The 22227-nt window shown below is 34.7% G+C and overlaps 2 protein-coding genes across 4 annotated transcripts in view; both read left to right on the top strand.

Moving 5' to 3' along the window:
- Nucleotides 1-11697, top strand: part of LOC129001087 (alpha-tocopherol transfer protein-like) — a 43049-nt gene extending 31352 nt beyond the window's left edge. For both annotated transcript variants that reach the window (XM_054428258.1, XM_054428259.1), the window contains exons 4-9: nt 1091-1185; nt 4746-4893; nt 5702-5895; nt 6491-6601; nt 10292-10436; nt 11443-11697. In XM_054428258.1, coding sequence (XP_054284233.1) covers nt 1091-1185; nt 4746-4893; nt 5702-5895; nt 6491-6601; nt 10292-10436; nt 11443-11513 — 764 coding nt within the window. In that variant the 3' untranslated portion in view covers nt 11514-11697. The remainder of the gene's footprint in view (nt 1-1090; nt 1186-4745; nt 4894-5701; nt 5896-6490; nt 6602-10291; nt 10437-11442) is intronic.
- An 895-nt stretch (nt 11698-12592) lies between these two features.
- On the top strand, nt 12593-21237 carry LOC129001843 (alpha-tocopherol transfer protein-like). 2 transcript variants are annotated; one of them, XM_054429298.1, is made up of 7 exons: nt 12593-12657; nt 16362-16459; nt 16809-16962; nt 17623-17771; nt 18771-18878; nt 20282-20426; nt 21117-21237. In XM_054429298.1, exons 1-7 carry the CDS (start codon nt 12606-12608, stop codon nt 21158-21160), a joined length of 750 nt encoding a protein of 249 aa, XP_054285273.1. In that variant the 5' UTR covers nt 12593-12605; the 3' UTR covers nt 21161-21237. The 2 variants fall into 2 exon arrangements, with proteins under 2 accessions (XP_054285273.1, XP_054285271.1); XM_054429296.1 differs by having other exon boundaries at nt 17578-17771.
- Nucleotides 21238-22227: the final 990 nt, after the last annotated feature.

Genomic DNA, 22227 nt, shown 5'->3' with positions numbered 1-22227 from the left:
CAACGTCAGATAGTTAACACCATAAGGGTTTGGACTGTTCCCTAAACAATAAACATTTCAATAATTTTGACGATAAAAACAATAATATTTTAAGCCATGATAGCAAACGTTTATAGCATGCAAAATAAATCAATCCAAAAATGTATGAAAAACTACACGATAACAAACTATTCTTCACTTTTCCATTTATTCCTTCCATCCTTCTTTCCTCTTCCTCCTGTTATTGGTGTTTCCTTCTTATCTCTTGTTTTGCCACTTCTCAAGCTCTGAAATAATAATCACCTTCTTCGCCGTCCCAGTAAGCTATCACCGATCACGGTCCCTCGGTTTCCTGATTTCACTTCGTGACAGATCCAACAATTACCTGGGATAATTTGTCGTGTTAGATATTTCCAAAGGAAAATGAGGAAACGGATGAGGAAATGCGAACCTTTTCCGTTAATTCACTACCACTAGTAGCTCTAAAAAGAGCAATAGATTATTGGCAATAGAAGTGGTAGTGAATTGAACTTTGGTTAGGTTAGTATAGAGTTAGGAAAACCTAACCTAACCTAACCTAACCACATTCTGCTAGTGGTAGTGAATTAACGGAAAAGGTCCGGAAATGCTATTAACTAGGCTGATGGTAGTTTAAATTCGTGTAATCGTTCTTAAACATTTAAAAGTACGGAAAGAAGTTCCTTTGTTTATTTTGTAGTGAGCCTACAAGTGTTTGTTATGTTTTTCAAATGATAAGTCAACTTTTTATCTTATTACCATCCAAAACAATATCTTCTTGTTAAGAAAATTAATAAAATGTATGATTGTATACGTAATAAAATACATCATAATAAGCGTGGTGTAGTACTTATTATTTAACGTAAAATGGTTTACTAGACGTTGCTACAGGGGTGATGCATTTTACGGAGGAAGTAATTTTAACAAATCATATTTGCAGATATATCCTAAATACAGAATTTCTCCTAATAATGTTACCCCCAAGTGTTTTTAGTGATATTACGCAAGTGGTTCTCTTTGGAGGAAAGCAGTCCGAACACATAACTGACTTGTGTTTGTTGTGTTTGGTAAATAAATGTTGATTTTGTTGCAGAACGTGGAGATGTGATGCCGATTCGTATGGATGACGACTATCTCATATTGTTCCTTCGAGCAAGAAACTTCAAAGTTGACGCTGCTTACAGACTGGTAAGAAAAGTTTTCCATCTTTTAAATATGTGCAAAATGTTCTTCTTATACATCACAATATACTAAGTGTGTTTAACATCATAGTAACGTATAATTTGCATTAACGTCAAATTTACCAATCTGGTTTTAATGTAAAGTGAAGATAAATTTGGTTTAATTATAATTTAGTGCCTGAAATTGCCAATAGATTAGGTACAAGCATGTACAAGAGAGAATGAGTTATATATGTCAAGGATTTCTCACATGTAACTCAGCAAAAATTTTTATTTAACCGTAGAAATCGTTGTTTAGTGTTATTGTAGCCTTAAAAAGTATACATAATTTTATTTGAGCATTTACTCATTCAGTACTATATGTTTTATCACTGGGATCCAACGTAGATTCGATAGATGATTTCAAACCGAAAGTCTTTAAGCCTATAGCCACCATATTATTCCTACTAATACTATCACCTATTCCTTTACCATAGTCATAATATTCGTTAAAAGTAATTAAATTAACTGGATTTAGAGTTTGTTGAACTAAGTTTTAATTTTATTCAAGATGGAATTACAAAAAGAGTTCCGTACCAAAAACAAGACGTAGCAATCTTCGTACAAACCGCACATTATGTTTTACGATTCACGAGATGCCGAATGGAATTGGACACCTGATGACTGTCATAAAAATATCAATAGAGTTTCTACGATTTCTCTTTCAATTCTGCAAATGCTATTGGCACAATCTGTGTACTCATGGGATATGGTTGTAAGTAACATTTTCACCACTACGATGTTTTTGTCTATGCCAGCTGTCATCGTCATTTGTGGACCGAGCAGGTTTTTACACCCCAAGGGCCGAAAATCAGCTGCCCGCTTACTTTCTTAAAACATTAATGCATAAATACACAATCAGTATCCATAGCATTGCAATATAATTGTTTTATTGTCATCACTGCCTAGCAACCGTTTATTATTATTTTTGCTGATACCTCAAATTATTTCTTCACATAACCTTAAAGTGTTGTACTTGTGTTGACTATCAGTGTGCATTATTATTGTGGTGAATAGTGGTAATAGGGTGAAGCGTGGTGAAAATAGCGTTCGTACCACGTACCGAAATGGCTTTACAGATCTCGTTTTAAGTTATCGACTTCGTCTGGAACTTAGGAACTGCCTCGAGCCGGCAAAACCTCATTTTCGGCCCTAGATACGAAATATGCTATTATTATAAGAATGCTTCTAACGAAAGGTACAGAAGATATTTGGGCCTAATATTTAGTCTACTCTTATATTTTACCCTGTAAGATACCCATAAAACTGGCCTTGGAACAGCAATGATGGTTTATCACCAACCACCAAACAAATGCAGAGGAAATTATAAGGATATGTGTATATGTTTGTTTTGGTTTGTGGGAAAATGGTTTGCCGGCTGTTAGTTAAAATTTCAGGAGATAATGGAACCATGAAATAAGAGATCTTTTTACAAGTTACACATAGTTTCAGAAGTTCTCGATTTTTAGCAAGTTTTTTACTCGTGGAGAATCCATACTCTAATACAGTAGCCTACTATTTGACTTGCGTGTGTTTAGCGAAAGCACGTCTCCACGGACTGTGATCTTCTCGTGTCTTGGCGTTACATTGAGCTTCATTTGCATAAGAACCAGTCAGGAAGCGTGTCCTCATCAGTCATCTTTCGGATGCAAAGTCCTTTGGCGCAAGCGATTGCTTAATTTCCTTGTCACGGATTTGATTCGTGTGTGAATAGTGAAACGTGAACTTTATTTTTGTCAGTCTGGATTCAAGGCATGACTTGTTCGTGTGCTTATTAGAGTATGAATAGCTAAACACTGTTACCGACTGAAAACAATACTGAATGCTTTCTTTCGACGTTGAAAAGCAGGCCAATGTTTCTAGCTATGCATCTAATGCGAGTATAGAACTTACACCATTGAAAAGGAAATAGATTCTCTACATACTCCAACAACTGTAGTTTATTCGATTCCTTAGTTTTGTAATCACTTATATATTATTATAGATTAATCAAGTAGATTAATCACTTAAAGATTATTATGCATTTGACGGAAACACAAGAGGTTCCTGTGCAGAAAGTTTTGTTCAAATATTCAGAGTATCTTCTTATTTCTACTCAGAAACAATGCCGATAACGGATATGGTCCTTAATTTCTCTGAAAATAAAAAAAAACATTGAGCTAAATGTGTTGTGTGATTGAATTCCGATGTTTAATACGCTTTTTTAACTTTAATATATATATATAGCAGAGCACCTATGCAAACTGGTGAGAAACATTGAGTATTTTTATTCAAAATCTTACACAAACCCCAAATAGGGACTATAATTTTTGTCATCTACGCAGCTAACTGGATCGTATGGTATTAATGTAGCAAAAATCTATATTCCAATCACAATTGTTTGCATGCCACATGGTTATGAAAATATAGATAACTAAACTAAAACAGTTTTTCTGCAACTTGAATCCAACCTGTGCTGCGAATCTTTCTCCAGAACGCAGAATTTACACCTAGACAGTCTGGAGTCTGGTGTCCTGCAATGAACGTGTAGGATAGTCACTTTCACCACACCTCACATGACGTCACACACTGCTGGTCACGTGATGACCTTGCTAGGATATTGACCTGAGATGGGTAAAACACAAGAATATCTGTCAGATGATAAAAATGATAAGATGCTTCGGTTGAGTAGACATGTAATAACCGGTGTACAGTACAATGTTAACTCTTACCTAACCGATGTTTGCATGCAATCGTGTTTCTGAGTCACCCAATCACAACCGTCGAACTAAAACGTTTTACAAAAGATATGCAAGAGCAAACATACGTGAAGTCACACAAATTTAATTTGAAAATTAGTATAGTAGCCCTACTAATCTCTTTTATTTGAATACATTTTCGTAGCCTGAACCATAGACTAGCCAAAAAAGGGAACTAAGGGAGTACGTTTATCTATGACAGCCCTGAACAGAATACGGAGTACGTCCACTAGTACGCCATCAAACAAATTACTTTGTGATCAATTCAGTCTGATTGCAGTTTTGATTTATGCAATTGGATAGATAGGTTCATCTATGAAGTTTGAGTAATTATTGGAATCAAACTCAGAGGTAGTTTAAATTAGGTTGTAAAGAAGTGAATTATTATGTTACTTGGTTGCTTATACTTTATGAAATGAGTTAGAAGATGCTACGCAGGGTTATTTGTTTATCCAGGAGACTTGAGTAATTTTAAATTTTTATCCAGGACTCTTGAGTAATTTTTACGGAAAATAAATCCTTTTCAGTAGACATTAGCAACTTCTGGAAAAGACGGTGAAAAATTTACTGTGGGCGCTGCTATGCTACCCAAACAAATAGCTTGATAGATATGGAGTCTTTAAAATTGAGACGGGTAGTCGATCTGTATTTTTAGGTTCTTATTTCCTCATTGCTTTTTGAATTTTAACCAAAAAGTTGGGCCATTTTATAACCAAAACATTAATAAATCTTTGGACACAACTTCACTGCAGTTTATTCCTGGTTCTTTCCAACCTATGGCATGTTGCAGCTTGTAAACTACTACACATTCCGAGAGAACAACCCGGAATACTACAACGTCAACCCCTTGGACCTGTCGTTCATTGGAGAGGCGGACGCCGTCAGTGTCATGCCTTACAGGGAACAGACCGGCAGGAGGATCCTCATATACAAGCTGGGTGAGGAAAAAGTCCATTGTGACGTCAGCCATTGTGACTAAGTTAAAGAGAGACATAAAGTTATAATTGTACGTATGTGAAGAATTGTCTGAGATTTGTGAGAAAAGTCACTGCTGATTTATGAAATTACCTGTTCCGATTTGGTTGGAGAAAACAAGAGCAGAATTGTTTAGAAGTTGAAGAAACGTGTTTAGAATCACTTTGGCGCTGAAGAATGTAAAACTAAAACGATAGGCTATGCTATTACATAGTATGATTAGAAATACATCCTACTGCATCCTTGCTCTAGACTAATACGAAAATTATTGCTCTTTCCAGTAGAATAAGAAGTGTTGTGTCAGAAATGTACTATATATAGATTATCATCCTAGTCGTGAGTTTAGAAGAACTAGAACTAGTATTTAGAATATAGTAATAAGAGTAATCTAGATAGTGTAGGGAGCAAGCTGGTCTAGTGCGGGGACCACGTTCCCTAAGGTCCCTGGTTCAAATACCACCAAATCACCAATCAATTTTATCCAAGTTATAATGCAGCAACCCTTATGTCTAGCCTGAAGTAATGTGAAAAACCATTCCTAGACTGGTGTCTTGAAACGAAAAAAATCTAGATTGTTTGACCAATAATGCCCATGAACCATCTCACCCAGGACAATTGCTTTGAAAACAGTTACTATACCTCGAGATAATACATAGGCCCTAATGTAGTTTTGGAAACTTGATCGATCAGAAAAGAACCTTAAAATGACTCATACTCTTAAAAACAACGACAAATCTATTGTGAGTTTAACCATAGTGGTCGTTCTTCCAGGTAAATGGAACCCCAGCGAGTACGCGGCGGATGAGCTGTTCAAGGCTACCCTGGCCATCCTGGAGCTGGGAATCCTGGAGCCCCGCGCTCAGGTCTTAGGAGGCAGAGTCATATGGGATCTGGAGGGCCTCACCATGGCCCACTACTGGCAGATCACTCCAGCCATCGTGCAGAAGGTCCTGGAGATCATGGTGGTGAGTTACAGATAAAACTATCATTGAAAAATGTTTTGGTGTTATCTGAGCTTAAGTTCCGATGACGTTGACGATGTATTGGGCCATCAAAGAATGCATAAGGGTAGAATAAAATTGATTTGTGAGTGCATTGTCAGAAAGGGTATAAAAGCCAAAACATCGTTGAAAGAATCTCTTAAACACCCCAAGTGAAGTAAAGTATAAGTAACAGCCAATTGAAAACGGGAGGAAGTTCCTCACATCCCAAAACCTACTGTAGTCTAAACATTTAGCGGAATGAAAGTCCGTAAACCAGAATTAAAAAAATAAGTACAAAGTACAACATTACTAGTATATTTTTTACTGAGAATGACTTTAATTCCAGACTCCTCTCAGAGTATGGTCTTTACTGTCTCTCACTATCTAAATCTGTTTGTTACCTCTACTTTGACACCTCTTAACAACCGGGTCTTGCTTTCCATCTTCAACTATTAGTGCCCTCCTCCCAATTATGCATAGGCTTTCCATAATTTGTTCTACAATATTTTACTATAGTGATCGTGAAACTGTAAAGTATATACTATATATTGTTTAACATCTTGTATACTATTTTCAGACCAGTTTCCCGATGAAGGTCCACACAATCCACATCGTCAATGAATCCTGGGTGTTTGACATGATCTTCAACATGTTCAAACCGTTTTTGGGAAAGAGATATAGAGATATTGTAAGTAATAATTTTATAACAGTAGAAGGCATAACTAGAAAGAAGTTAAATTATTATCATATACGCTTATTTGCATATATTTTTACCAAGTAATCTATTTATTGATTTATCCCTTGGTACCTAAGATTTAACTGTGTGAAACTGTTGGAAAAATATACTATTCATCCTTAAAGATAGGCTAAATGATGTCACTGTGGTTAAAAAGTCATTGGGATGGTGTACTTCGAAACGTTTGTCAGTTGTTCTGTTGAAATTCCCTCACCTCATATCAGTAAAGCTTTTAGTGACACTAAAGCATACTTTTGGTAGAATTATGACATTGTGTCTTAATTTTAGAGACGATGACTTTAAAGAAAATCCTCATCTTTTAAGTTGTTTAGATATCCAAAGTTTTTAAAGTAGGCTAACTTAGCTAGACTGTTAATAGTCCAAAGTAACAAAATGTTGTGAAAAGCATTTTGGACTAAACATTCGCCTAAACTTGACACAAGGCCATCTTCGTGTGTAATAATTATTTGCTATACGGAATTAGAAAAGACGTTCGGTCAAAAGACCAATGTAAATTAAAACCCCAAACATTGAGGGAATCGCAAGCATTTTGGACTAATCTTCACCTAACCTTCACACAAGGTCATCTTCATGTGGTTAGATGATTACCTGTTTTGGTAGAAGGAATTGGAACGGTTGACCTTGGAATTACCTTGACAACTGGTTCTACAGCAAGTCCCATTAGTATTCACTGCAAGCGACCGACAGATGGCATGCATTTCCAGTTGGCCTTTAGAGTGGAACTTATTCTTTACACATTACTGTATATGAGTGTGAAGACTGTATATTCCAACCTACCAGGAAGAATAAATGGTGTGTGGGGACGATTTATAACAGATCACTACCTCTCTGGACATTCAATGACTTATAACATCACGAACACATGTATTTGCAGCCTTTAAAGTATATTATTTATTTTTAATTAGGTTCATATTGATTTAAGTTATTGGGAATTCTCCCCAGAAGACAGAGTCAAATCCATTCACCCAATTTACATTTTATTTCGCACTCTTTTACAAGACACCATCCCCACATAGATGTCTACTAGTGTCTACAGATAATAAAGACAAACATTTGCTAATACAGATAAAACAAAGAACAACAGAAAAAATTACATACGTGTAAAAACTAAGCAAACGACATCCAGACAAACATAGAATAAAGAACAACAGGACAAATTGACATGTGTAAAAAAAAGCACACGGCCTCTAGACAAACATTTGTTATTACAGATTCACACCTATGTTTTCACAAGTTGAATGAATGAATTAACTCCAGGCAATTAGGAACGAATGACAGACAAGAACAATGGGGACAAAAAGTTGGCGACCGTCATTAGTTGGTAGTTATCAGGTCAAGGTAACTACAATGAGAGAGAGAGAGGGAGAATGATGGGAGTAATGAGAGGAACAGGGAGGGGAAAACTGCAAACAGAGCACTGGGATGTCATGATGAAGATACGAGGTTTATTTAAGTTCAATTAAACATGTAATTCCTAGAGACCGAGTTGTTCATAAGTTTTTCTGTTGAGTAGGGACGAAGAAAAATATGAATTGACAAACCAAGTATCGGTGCCAGTTCATGCAGCATCGAAGTTAAATTTTACGAGTTTGAACTGCTATTAAACAACAGTATACGTGGGTCTGTTGATTATACTTTCTTTGGATTCTTTTATAATACTCCTCATATTTTTATCTTACATTTTATTTTGGTGAATTTAAACCTTTAAATAAATGATCAAGTTTAATGGTTTGAATTAGGCCTACTTTATCTGCTAAGTAGTCCAAAATACTTGAATTACTACGAGTTTTTTTTTTCATTTAAGATTCCGACTCAGAACTTCCTTTCTGAATATCCTAGACGATCGCCGACCATTTAGGAATTCTATGCTATTCTATTTAGTTCTAAAATAACTGATGGTTTAGAATTTATATTTATATTACGATATGCATGCAGTTAATTCAAACCATTTACATGATAATCCATGTACAAAATAAAGGAATATCGCAAGTATTTCACAATAACATGTATTTCAAAAGTATTCTTAAATTAGATTTGGTCCGCAATACTTTGATTCCAAGTGTCGATAGCAATATAGCTTCAAATTACCCCTTCCCGTGTAGCCTTATGAGGGAGCCAAAAATGAAACCGGTTGTAATGTATTGCGATATTACCAAAAAGCGGCCAGTCCACTCGCCATCTTCTAAACCGCAAATAATCATAAGTCGCTTAACAGTTATGGAATTGCTGTTGTGACGATGTAAACTACTGCCAATGGATGGTTTTGAGTTTCGAGGTTTTTTTAGGATTACTAGGGGGTCCTTACTAAATATATCTATGAATACACAACACAATCTTTATACTTCTTTACATCTTTATATCTTTGTATCTTTATACTTGATACTTGTGATCTTCAAGTTCCACACAACCAATAACTGGACCTGTTCCGGATTTTTGTATGATTCTGTTAGTTTAATATTTGTTTTTCTACCAACAAATGCTTATTTTGATTTATTTTCTGAGCTTTCCAGCCAAACTAAGTTTTTAAAGAACAGTACCATTGGTTGAACAGAAGGATTGATATTTGTCTACGCCTTAACAGAAATTTTTTAAGTTTTTATTTACCTTACTTTGAAATCATGATGTTTAATTATTTCGTACCCTCTGTTTATTTTTTTATTTGACCATAAAAGCTGATCAAGTAATATTTGTTCAAAACTGGACCTACAGTCCTTAGTACTTGCTACTTACTTTCCGTGTCCGGAAATCAGACTTCGCTTTTCCAAAAATTAGCTACCGATATGGCTTTGTCATTCGCATGAAAAAGATCATCCAATGTGCAAGACTGGTCTAGGCGTGGGCAGATCAGCAGATGGCCAGGATCCTGAACAGCACCACACGCGCACAAGATGTTTTCTTCGTCTGGTAAGAGATCCCATTTCTGCATGTTTGTCTTGCATTTTGGTACCTCGACCCTAATTCGATTTAGGGTCTTCCACACCGTGTAATGAAGGCCTCCACCAGGAGCCAGTTCCTCCCTGGCTGGTATGGGAGGGTTAGTCAACGTGGCCTCCCACCTTGCTACCCGATTGCTTGAGAGTGATCCATCCAGGACTCGTGTCCGTGATAAAAAACTCTTTCTGGACCGAAGCCGTCGCTCTACAGGTTGGTGGCCGTGTAATGGGTGACGAGGGTCCGTCTCTTGCTTAGTCCTTTCTGCGTCGGCAGCGACATCACGTCGGATTGATAGAGGGGCGATCCCTATGATAGGATAGAGTTTGTGTACTGGAGTTGGTTTCAAACACCCAGTTACAATCCGAGCCATGTCATTGACTGCAATGTCAACCTTTTTTGCATGTGACGATGCATTCCATACTGGTGCAGCGTACTCCGCAGCCGACACACTGAGCGCTAAAGCTGAGGTTCTGAGGACATTCACACATTCACTGAGGACAGTCCTTAGTCATTGGGCTTACGATAAATCTAGGGGGGCTAAAGAAAATTCATTCAACCTACCCTACAACACCGACTTTATAGGCTTTAAATACTTCAAGATGGGCCACAGTTACGGTTTAGTGACAGACTGGCTGTTTTCTTACACATGATTGTTCTGTATTTTTACTCTTCTATGTCTTGTTCCAGATGTTTTTCCACGGCTCGGACCGAGAGTCGCTCCACCAGCATATCCAGCCCAAGTACCTACCCAAGGTGTACGGCGGAATTAGGCCAGACTACAGCTACAGGGACTGGTTCGAGTCTCTTAGGCATAATCCGCGGATCATCAAACGTAAATATTACATCACTGATACAACAACTCCATTCACAAAACTTAAGCGGTTTGAGGGGAAGCGATTCCACCCTAACTTTTCAAACATGTGACAGCGGATCAGCTGATATATGGATGCTAATAAAAGTGGTGGTCCATAAAACCTTCCCTTGAAATCGTAAAATTTTGGGAACGGACTAAAGTTAAAATAGTGTATTGTGTACTTAGGTTTGGATATCTTAAAATTGTGAACTTTATGTGTCGGCATGTGTTTAAATCAATTTCCGTCGTATTAACTGACCAATTTGACGAGGGTTTGAAAATGGGTCATTTTACCCGAAACTAGTCACTCAAGACTAATTGATTAAAATACTGAAGACGGGCAAAAGGGTACTTAACCCTTATGTATCACATTATTCATTAGGGTTATTTTACAATCCATACCCTTTCGAGGCTAATAATTTGATTTTATGAGATATTTTTAAGTTTTTAATCGGAAACTGTAGAGCTGGCATAGTGGAGACAACTGGGCTTTTGACTTAAGAGTTAATGTTCCACCAATCATTAATGCTAATTCGCTATATAAAATTGTTGAAATGATGTGTTTGAAATTCTGGTCCAAAGCCAAAGCCCAGTATTGTTTTGAACTGGAGTTTGAACCCTAATCTAATTGGAGATTACATTACCATTACCATTATCATTAACATTAATATTATTGGAGATTACGGAACCATTACCATTACCATCAGATTACATTAATATTATTGGAGATTACAGAACCATTACCATTACCATTAGATTACATTAATATTATTGGAGATTACAGAACCATGTATTCTGTATTTTCCAGTAAACCATTGAAAACTTAAGTTAATGAGTATTTTTATCATGAAACTCGGTGTATAGCAAAGCCATAACCCGTTAGCGTTAAAAGTTACGGGAATCCTATTGGTGAATATTGCATTTAATTGTATTTAATGGAGATATTGTTTTAATTATTGAATATTTTACCATTTTTATTTTCCAGAAATGGAGCTCCTTGGATACAAAAGAGACGATCTCGAAGAACAGACTGTAGAAAAAGAAGTAACAGCGTGAACACAACGTACTAGTATCAATTGTAAAAAGTAATAGGTTACATATAACCGTTATCTCGTTCTGACAAAGTATCAAAAGTGACTGTCTAATGGTGCATAGCGGAAACGTTAAAGTGAGAGTATTTTAGGCAAATGTAGGATAGGAAAATATTATTATTTTGTATGTAATAAAATTATACGTTTTTGTTCTGTGTATTTCATTCTTTCCCGTTTTGTTTGTTTTATGTATACTTGTCAGTCAAGATGTAGTCCAACTAGCCTATAGCTTATTGAATCACACCTTGTTGATTGTTACCATTATTTTTGTTGTCAAAATTAAATGGCGATACTGTAGTCATACCAATAAAATTGCACGTATTGCCGATATTACTTATTCAAGTTTCGCAACGAGAAGATTAACATTTTGTTCTTTGAAACTTCTATAGAAAAAAATGAACATTGACTATAGAATATGAGTTTGACTACTGTAATTAGCTTCCCAAAGTCTATTTGAACAACATTCCTATCTTTGTCAAAGTGTAGACAGAATGTGAAAATTATGGTGTAATCTTCGAAATTTTAGTGACCTGAAAATAGATAAATTAGACATATACTATCTTTCTACAACAATTCAACTAACTCAAATGCATTAGGCTATTTAGTGATGGAAAACTATCTCTTATTTCCACTAGGGATTACAACGCACTATACAATTGATTGTTTACAATTGGTAACATTTTAAGCTTCAGCAAATTAAGATGCATGCTCCATTACATAACATGAGTAAAGACCAGTCCTACAGAATAGCGTATTGCACTGAACGAGGAAAAGAAATATTGAGCAAAAAAACAAGGCCACCACCATTTCCATCCCTGATTAAACATCGTTGTTTAATATTTTTGTTAAAGCTATTACGAAAACTAAAACGTGCCTAGGTTATAATCCAGCCAATTTACAATATGCTGAACAATATTATTTAATTATTTATAAATTATAACTGCATTTCATTACGTCAATTCCTACACATGGGTATACACTATACAAGTGATATCATAGGTGATAAAACGTTACGTTTGTTCACTTTGCTCTGTGTCTACACAACAGGCTGTCCGTGATGTCAACCATCACCATCAATGCAGTTAACCATCTCAGGATACTATTGTCAGGTAATGGAACCAGAGAAAGCATAATAGTTACCATTGTTGTCAAATTATAAGTGAATTTTAAGTGATTTATGATTTATTGTTCAGTAAGTTTGTTAGTTACCTATTTTGAAAGGAGAAATAAAAACAGGATTCTTGAAATTAGGCTATTTATTTGTGTTTGCACGTTTTTGGCAAGTTTCAATTTTTTTGGTAGACATAAATAACATCTGGGTTCAGAGACGCTCTAGTCTGGAATCGAACCAGCGACCTTCAGATTTGAGGGTGAGCACCATGACCCAGGCTAACTAGAGTATTGTTGGACATAATATTACAATCCCTAAATTTTTATAATACCAAATGGTTGTATACATCGTTTTAACATTGAGTTTGAAATCTAAGTCCATTGTGATGACTAAACCGCTTAAAATGTGACAGGATGATTGTTACAATTAATTTTCACTATTGATAAGTAACTGTATTGACTCAACCTGTTTCGTTTTAATAATTTGATTGTTGAAATAATTTACGTCAAATTTATGATTTGAAAACAGCTGATTGTTCTCCTCTTACAAATAATTCAATCATTATCAATTGCTCGTCTCAATACTCTTTGTATGTGTAATACGAGTATGTAATATGTAAGCTGTGCTGTAAGGTTAGATTAATTTAGCGTATGGTTTGTTAAACTAGGGTTGCTTTCAGAGAGGTGAAAGCCAGTTGAGCGGAACAAACGTGATTTTATATTTGTATAAGTAACTAAATGTAAAAAAGTCAATAGATATACTAATGCTTGTTTTATTGATAAAAATTATAATAATACAAATTTGTTTTAACTACATCTTGTTATTCAGATACCTCTTCCAGAAGTGCATTATGGCAGTTTTGACCAGAAAAATATTACAGTAGTTGGAATCTGATATTAACACCCAAAAAGGGCATTCAAGTATAAAAAAGAGAAAGGAAATTTAACATTCAAATTCAACTGTAGCCTACAACAAAAACATTGGACTTCATTTTTCACCCTTACAATCGGTTAAAGTATTTAAGTATAAAACAAACAGTAACTATTTAAAAAACGAGTATTAAAGTATAAAATCAGGAGGGGAAATTTGACATTTAAATTCAACTGTGCAACATAAACATTGGTCTTCATTTCAACCATTGCAATCGGTTAAACTCAGCTTTCTTTGCTGGAAATAGTTTATGATTGTTAATACCAAGTATTCTTGATGGAGGATATGATTGTAATGTAACTGGAATGTAGGTCTTCTATCATTATTGGGACGATTTAGAGACGGCATTTTAATACTGGCCTTAATAAAACCACTGGACAGCCCTAGACAATTATCCATACCGTGGTTGAAAGTGTACTTCTATAAGCCCAGGTAATTAATTATTTACTTATTATTACGGCTGTAACTGGACGTATGTGTAGTCCGTGGCCTGGCAATCAGATAACAGTATTTATATAGGATAGGCTACTGTTATCAACATTTGAAATTACTGAATTGTTACCAAATTACTGTTTCACAAAATGCAGATTCCATTTGTAGCCAAGCCATTAAAATGAGGATTTGCCAAACAATTATTAATTGGCTATTACATAATAGTATTTAATGATATACAACTTTTCACATTTCATAAATTATATGTTAGTTTTGCTATGGTCAAAGGTCCAAATCCAAATGTTCTTTTCTTTTGGTCTGTATGTAGTAATTTGCTAGTATCATTGACTTTATATAAAGTCAATGCTAGAATACTGTAGATGGTTTGTTAAGAACTTATGCAGCATTTTTGAAATCGTTTCCCCGTTTAACCATCTATTCCAAAAAATAAAAAATAATATGGTGCAACACAAATAAATAAACCGATCACCTACCTATAACCTACACTTTACCTCCCTAATCTAACCTTACTTCAAAACACTTTATGTAGTCACGAATACTCATAAACCCCGACCTACCTTCCCCACATGCCTAAATTAGATCAGTGTTCAATCTGCGTTTTATTAATAAGTGTAATAACTTACTGTATCATCGATGTAATTCAACATAATATAACCTGTGAGGTACTATCGAAATAAATATCGATTTCGATATATCGCTTATTAAATCCTTATTTCTAACATTGACTGTTTCTAATCAGCTGGCAATACAAATAGGTGCCCAAGCCCAAGAGTAAGTAGTCACTGCGATATGCTCCGCGCATTGAGAAAGTAGTTCCGTCTATTATCGCAATTTGTAGTGAATTCCGCGCCTTAAAAAATGTTTTAACGGTATTTTCTTGTTAATTAAGATCATAGGAATGATTTAAAAACGTTTAAAAGAAAAGTCTAGAAAGTTCAGAAATACCTTATGATTCTCTTGTTTACATTTTTCTTGTAAACAAAAAACTGTCATATGGCTACTTTAGTCCCATAAGCCTAATGTTAAAAATTAGAAATTTTAAGTTCGTTTTAAATTGCATTAGCATTATCTAATTGAAATTTGTTTGTTTAAAAACCATCTCACTATTAATCTAAGTAATTTTGTTAAGTTTGGCTGAAATGCGTTCAGCCGTTATTGAGTGATGTTTCTCTATTTGTTGCATTGAAGTTGATCCCAAAGAGCTTCGCTCGCTTCGCTCGCTCCGCTCAAAGAAATTAAAACATCAGATCCAGAATGATGTAACTAAATAATCCAAATGATAGTATTATCTAGTAGGTCATCCTTACAAAATTAAATCATACTCAATTCAATGGTTTTTGATATAGAAAAATAGTTTATTAAACTAAAATTAGTAATATTTAATCAATAATTTATCAAAAGTGTAAGGAATTTTACCACTCTAATTGTTAAGTAGCAATAAAAACTAAAATAATTAATTTATTTTATTATGATGATTATTTATACAGGTTTGAGTAACATTTTAATTTACTTGGATAGCTAAAGTATGTGAAGTTTTTCGTATGAAAACATTACACAAATATTGGTTTTTGTTCCGAATGCAGTTTTCCTTGTGGTATCATTTGTTGTATTACTGTTTATCATTTATTGTACAACGGTCGATCTGTTATCTTTCACCTACTTTCCACACAATATTTCAATGTGTTATACACTTTTGCATTGATTTAAATGAAAATTAATTGAGTTTTGCATGAACTGTGCATTAATTTTCTGCTTTGTTTATTGCTCAATACTTTAAGTTCCCTTTTAATTTGTGTAGAACTACGACTAAACATAATTTTACTCAAGTTTATAACACGCTTGAAGCCGAAAGCAAGTAATATTTTAAATATTAATAGGCAAGCCTGTTTCTTGAAGAAATATATTTTCCTGTTAGATGAGCAGAACCCCTTTACAAATTAAAATATGCCCAAAAATAACAAATGGGAGAAATTCCAATTACATGTTATATTTACAACGTGGGGTGAAAATAGAGAAGTCTGTAGGGCCTATATTACATATTTGTGGTCGAGTTTTCGACTGAACTACCTCCAGTTACACTTAATTATACACAACAAAACATCTTATTATCGTCGATGTTCTATTTCTTAGTTAGATAAAAATTAAAAGACCTAATAAAACTAAACTGTTTTTAATCAAGACATAAATACAAGACAACATCACTCAACATCAGTAAAGAAAGTAAATAAAAACATATGGTTAAATGATAATTAAATAATCATAGAGGTTGAACAGTTAACATAACATTGTATACCTTATGAGGTGATCAACATTTTTCAGAAGAAAAATTTCTTTTTCTTGGAAACCCTGCTGATGAGAAACTACTTCAACTCTTTCTCCACTTCACTGATTATGACATCGACAAAGCGTTAGAAAAGGTAAATCAAGCATTTTTAGGACTGTATGAATTCATTTGAGGTCTTTTACCTCAAAGGAAGTGGATTTAAAAATATGTCTTCCATTGATAAATAATACATATTTGATTGTGCTTAGGTAAATATTGATTTTTGTGTCTGAAATGACTTATCTGTTCAATTATTGACACAACATTGTTTGGTCACAGTCAACTATTCACTCTCTTGAATAATCTTCTAAAAAACTATCTTCAGTAAGTTAAAATAATTATCTACGTTCTGTTGTTCGGTTACTTTCTTGCATTTTTGTACAAAAACATATTAGTAACCATAGGGAATTCCTGGTATTAAATTCCTACTTTTACATTGGCAGGTGATATCATATTACAAGTTAAAAGAAAAGTACAGCGACTTCTACGCATTCAAGAGGGATCCTAAACTACACGATGTGATTCTCAAAAAAGGCATTAACACAATGTTAGAAGACAGAGACCCGCTGGGCAGAAGAATACTCGTCTACAAACTTGGTGAGTTTGTTATATATATAAACTAGACATCGTCCAGTGGTCGAAAACTCGACCAAAAGCAATATGTAATGTGCAATCGCCTGCGGCTCGTGCGTAAACATTGCTCTCGTGTGCAGCAAAGTGCCACTTTGCCCACTAGTTACATAAATAACTATTCCAAAAGTATGCGTAGATTTCCCCTGCAATGCACACGAGCTGGGAAAAATATTTTAAAGAAACATACTTTATAGATGTGTTGTTCATATTGTTATACGATAACAATATGATATTGTTTCATGGTTGTAAGATAACAATTAAATTTTAAATCGGTTCAAAATTGGGGCTACAATCAGGAAGAACTAAACACTTTGCATTCGCGAGCGCCAGACGGGTAGAGCGCACCCTTAAATCCTGGGAACTGGCCAATGGTTTCAACCCAAGCCAGGCCCAAGTAGCCACGAGACGCTGGAGACAGGTTCCATCATACAGGCTATAGTGAGACGGATGTTGCATCCCGGGACACTCTGGAGAGCCTGTGTTGAGGCAAAGTAACGATTTTGTGCGTGTAGTTTTTAGTAAGTAAGAGTGTATGACATTTTGACTATCATTTCGACAGTAAACACTTGAAGGTTTCAGCTAACTTGGTGTACGGCGCTCACGAGGTCCATGAAATGTTCCAAGTGGACGACCTTTGGCTGACCTTGGCGTGCGACGAGGAGGAGACCCAGAGGAACGGTCTGGTCATCGTGTTCGACCTGAAGAACTTCCCTTGGAAGTTCCTGAGGAGCTTCACCCCATACAATATCCGGGCGACCACTGCCAAAGCTGAGGTTAGTTGTGGGAGCAGAGGTTAGTTGTAGGAGCAGCTAGAACAGTTCTCAAGAAATTCTTTTACTTTTTTATTTGTTTGATAGAGTTTACACAAGTTAATTTTGAACCACATTCCAAGAGACAGAAGAGCAAATCCCTCAAATTAGGTAGGAATTGAACCCATCCCCCTTGCACCGCAGGTCCGAGACACTAAACCAGCTAGCAACATGCCTAGATACCACTGTTTGTCTTGTAATTGGAGGATATAAACAATAATAAACTGTATCAGATCTTACACATACTTTCTCCCATTCGCTTGTGAACAACCTTTATCGTGAGCAAGCGGTGGGAATAATGATATTAGGGGAGTGTCAAATGTTGCAATTACTTTAGAACCGTGATTGTTTCAGCAATAGGTTGGACTATTTTTTAGAATTATAAGGACCATAACACACAAAACCAGATTTGTTTTTGTTTTTGTGGGTTTAATGGGAAAATAACACAAGTTACAAACACTTTTGAACCGTAATTATTAATGGAAATGGAATTTGTACAATTTTTTCAAAATTCAAAGTACCTACTATAACATACCATATTTTTATGAAAATCGTTCTGGCCATTATCGAGAAATTCCTATTTTTCAGCTATTTTATGGGAAAATCATAATTAAAATAAAAATTTCAAAAAATGAAACAAATACCTGGAGATACTATGGATTAGTGCATACATACAAATGTCATCAAAATCGAACTACAGGTGTGGTCTGTAACTCTGTACACATATATACAGACAGACATACACATACACTATGTATATCACTTATAAAAGCACTTTTGGGTTCAGGAGGACCCACAACGGATATATTCCAAAACTCAAACTTCAAAATTTGTAGAAACAATTCTTTTTTCATACACTATAGTATAGGGCTCAAGTTAAATTGAAACTCATATGTTTATTTAAAGTAATAGTGCACTAGCCTTTTAATGGTTTTTATCTATTGCGTTTTTGTGATTTTTCAGAGTTTACCAATCGAGAACATCCAGTACCACGTGATCAACTATGGCTGGGTGGTCGGCTTGTTGGTCAGTCTGGTGTTCCCCTTCCTCAAGGAGGAGACGAAAAACAAGGTTCTTATTCTTATAATGTAAATAGCTCAGAACTATTACTAGGGCAAAGCCAAAATACTAGATCGACAAACAGTTCAATAGTTTCAGCTATATTATCGGCTATTATACGGATAACAGAAATAGCTGGTAGTAAAATACTGTAACTAAAAAATACTTATTCTTTAGGACTTTATTTCCTTCAAAAAGTTATTTTTAAGAGAATAAGCAATTAAATTATTTAGGGGGTATAACACTTATGTAAAACAAAGTACGAGTAGTTAACCGTTTTAAAATTAAGCATTTTGATAACGAAAGAGTGTTGGTTAAATATGTTTAGTATAACAATATGTGTGAGATAAATTACAGTCAAATGCGGTATTTACTCAGGGGAGGTATAGAAGAGGCTACGATGACAGCTGAGGGCTTCTTATTAGCTGAGGGAACGCCATTACCGTAACAAAACGTTAAACAGCCATCGGCCTCGGTGGTCTATAGGTTAGCGTGCCGGGCTGATATACTATAGGTCCCGAGTTCGAATCCTCCTGGTAGCATTAACTTTTTGTCCAAGATTTTTTTATTATCAGCAAGTTTGGTTTGGTTATTACAGTTTAATTTTATTATTAAGTCATTATAAAATTTTAATAATTAAACAATTTCTAGTTTTATTTAATAAAAATAATTATTTTTCCGATTACTAAACTTTTGTTATATTATTTCTTTATCAGCAAGTTTGGTTAGTTCGGTTAGGTTATGATAGTTTAATTTTATAATTAAAAAATAGTAAAATTGAATTTGAGGCATTTATAATTTTATTTTATGAACAGAACTATTTTTGCGACTAGTAAACCTTCATTGCCAAAGTGCTCTCTACTACAGCGCTGTTCACGGAGGAATTTTGAACTAAATGCCTCATTTGTACCTCCCCTAAGTCAGACCCGTCAAATGCTAGTTATTGTACAAAAAAGAATGAATAATGAATCAAGTATTGACTATTATAGTATAGCCATGACCAACAATTATTGAAACGAGAATTGCATGCAAGCACATGATTATATCGGTAGTGGCTTTTCATTCCTTCGACAATTTTTGATCCCCGATTATTCCTTCACCTAACCATAATTTCTTAGTTATTTGTTGTCTTGGCCACCATATCTATGAGTGTTTCATATTATTTAAGTCTATATAGTTTTATAGTTTACACGCCAAATTTTCCGTCTCAGCTCCGTTTCTTGTAGTAGATGATTTGAGGTTTGCTCTTTTTAGCAGGCCCTAATCATTTCCGAATCCCGTCAGGGCCTTTAAATAACCCTTCCTGAAATGTCGTCAAGCATACTCTAAAAAACAACACACTCAAAACACGACATTTACGAAAACTAGGCTTGGATTTTTATAATCATTCATAATTTTCTCTGATGATTATGCAGATATATTTCCACAACTCCATGGAAAGTTTGCACAGTCAGGTGTCGCCTTCAGCTTTACCCAGAGAGTACGGGGGTGACAGACCTTCACCAGTGCAGGCGAAGAGGGTAAAAGAATACCTGGACCCTCAAAATACCCGATTATCAGGTAAAACTTGTTGAAACAAGAACTTTTCAAGTATATAAAATGAGATCAAACTATATTTTTTTGAAAAGTAATAATATATGTTTTTTCTGTATTTTAATCATTTGTATGAAATAAATTATTTGTCTCACTTTATGTAGGAAACGTTAGGATGCGTTAGTTTTAGATAATTTACCTATAGCGAAGACGCTATTACCGTAGGTGGTATGGTAAGACCTACAGACATCTCAAGATCAAAACAACCTGTGCAGAAACGAAAAGATCACGTTGTTCAAGCCGGTAGGTGTGGCGTACCCTTCAAACCTGCGCGGCTCGAAATGGTCCAGGGTTCTTTTGTGTCTGGTATGTCTATAGGCCTAGGCGCGATTTAATTTTTTTCATTTAGATCCGCATAATTTGCAAAACGTATGTATTTAATTATAATCTATTATTTTTAACCAAAAATTCTTTCCTTCCCTGTAGCAGCAAATCAAGTGTTTGTAAATCCAATTATTAAATGTTTACGGAAATATTTTAGTGAAAATCCAATCAGTCAAATGGAAATTAGTTTAGTCTGCAGGTTTGCTGTGGCGGGGGTATTTTCCTGTCTAAAACGCAGCAAATTCGAAGGAAAAACTCAATAATTTATTTCTTGCAAGTTTGAATGGAATTAAAATGTCGATAGAAAAAATAAATAAATTCTTTATATTTCAGATTTATTGTCATACGGATATATGAAGAAACCTGAAGACTTCTAGCGCAAGGCCTTGACGTACTTATTTTCTTATTACAAACTGTAATTGTTATATGTAATAAATTATTATTGTTCTGTTTAGATATGATTTTCATTTAAATAAGAATGTGTTTTAATGTGATACCAACCACGAATTTGATGAATGTTTTTACTATGCACATTTCTTTTTATGTATCCTCTTCATAAAATTCTCAAGTCCATGTAGAACATACACATGCTGATATTTTATTATTTATTTCGATTTTTAAAATTTTCTCACATACATTTTGTACGTTTTAAACAAAACTCTGTTTTAAGGGAATCGTACACGATTGCAAACACTAGTCTGGGATATTTCTGGTGTATATATTTGATTCAACTTTGTTGAATAATGTGAGTAGAAAACAATAATATAAGCAGAACCCTCCCCTATAATCCTTTCATTTTTCTTAATCTCCACCACCAATTGTTTAAAACTTGCTTCAACACGTAATCTGGCCTATTAAATTTTGAAAAATATTTAGATTTATCCAGACAAGTAATTTAAGATTGAATTCTTGTCATGCAGCATGGACGATTCTTAATTAAGATTCATAAGTTGTTCTGTTGCGAAATAGAGCGTGGTCATGCGTGTTGATCTTAGAACTTGCTCACTTCAGATTTAATAGTGACAATCACTAAGAATATTGCTCAGTTTATCAGGCTATTTCGAACTAAATGTCCATTAAGAAATCCATGCTGGAAATTTCAAACAATACAATAGCACAAAAGAAATTAACATGAGCGTTAAGTCGATTTAGTTGATTTAAATTAGTCTTACCCAATTCGTCTAAAGGTATTACTTTTGTATGAGTATGCAAGGGAACTATATAGACTATGTATGTTAGGGAAGTGATGTAGACTTATAAATGTATGCATTAATCTCCGATTATTTTGTTGCGTCATTTCTGTACATACTATAAGACAATGAATCAATTATCTAAAAAATATTCAATTCAACAGTTAAAATCATGAGTTAACTGTTAAAAAACAACAATAATAGCAACAGGTACCTACTCGCTTTTCAACCAACAAGATCAAATAACATTATTA

The sequence above is a fragment of the Macrosteles quadrilineatus genome, unplaced genomic scaffold (genome assembly GCF_028750875.1).
Source record: "Macrosteles quadrilineatus isolate MER2022 unplaced genomic scaffold, UCM_ALF_1.0 Scaffold_8__2_contigs__length_117827958, whole genome shotgun sequence".
In the NCBI taxonomy this organism is placed as follows: domain Eukaryota; kingdom Metazoa; phylum Arthropoda; class Insecta; order Hemiptera; family Cicadellidae; genus Macrosteles; species Macrosteles quadrilineatus.
Note: the sequence above shows the minus strand (reverse complement) of the source record. Positions and strands in the feature narration are given on the sequence as shown.

Excerpts from the sequence above, each read along its gene's own strand:
- LOC129001843 (XM_054429296.1), top strand. The coding sequence starts at position 12,606 with ATGTCAACCATCACCATCAATGCAGTTAACCATCTCAGGATACTATTG. Across the intron at positions 16,460-16,808 it reads TCGACAAAGCGTTAGAAAAG|GTGATATCATATTACAAGTT; the intron begins GTAAATCAAGCA and ends TTACATTGGCAG. Across the intron at positions 17,772-18,770 it reads CGACCACTGCCAAAGCTGAG|AGTTTACCAATCGAGAACAT; the intron begins GTTAGTTGTGGG and ends GTGATTTTTCAG.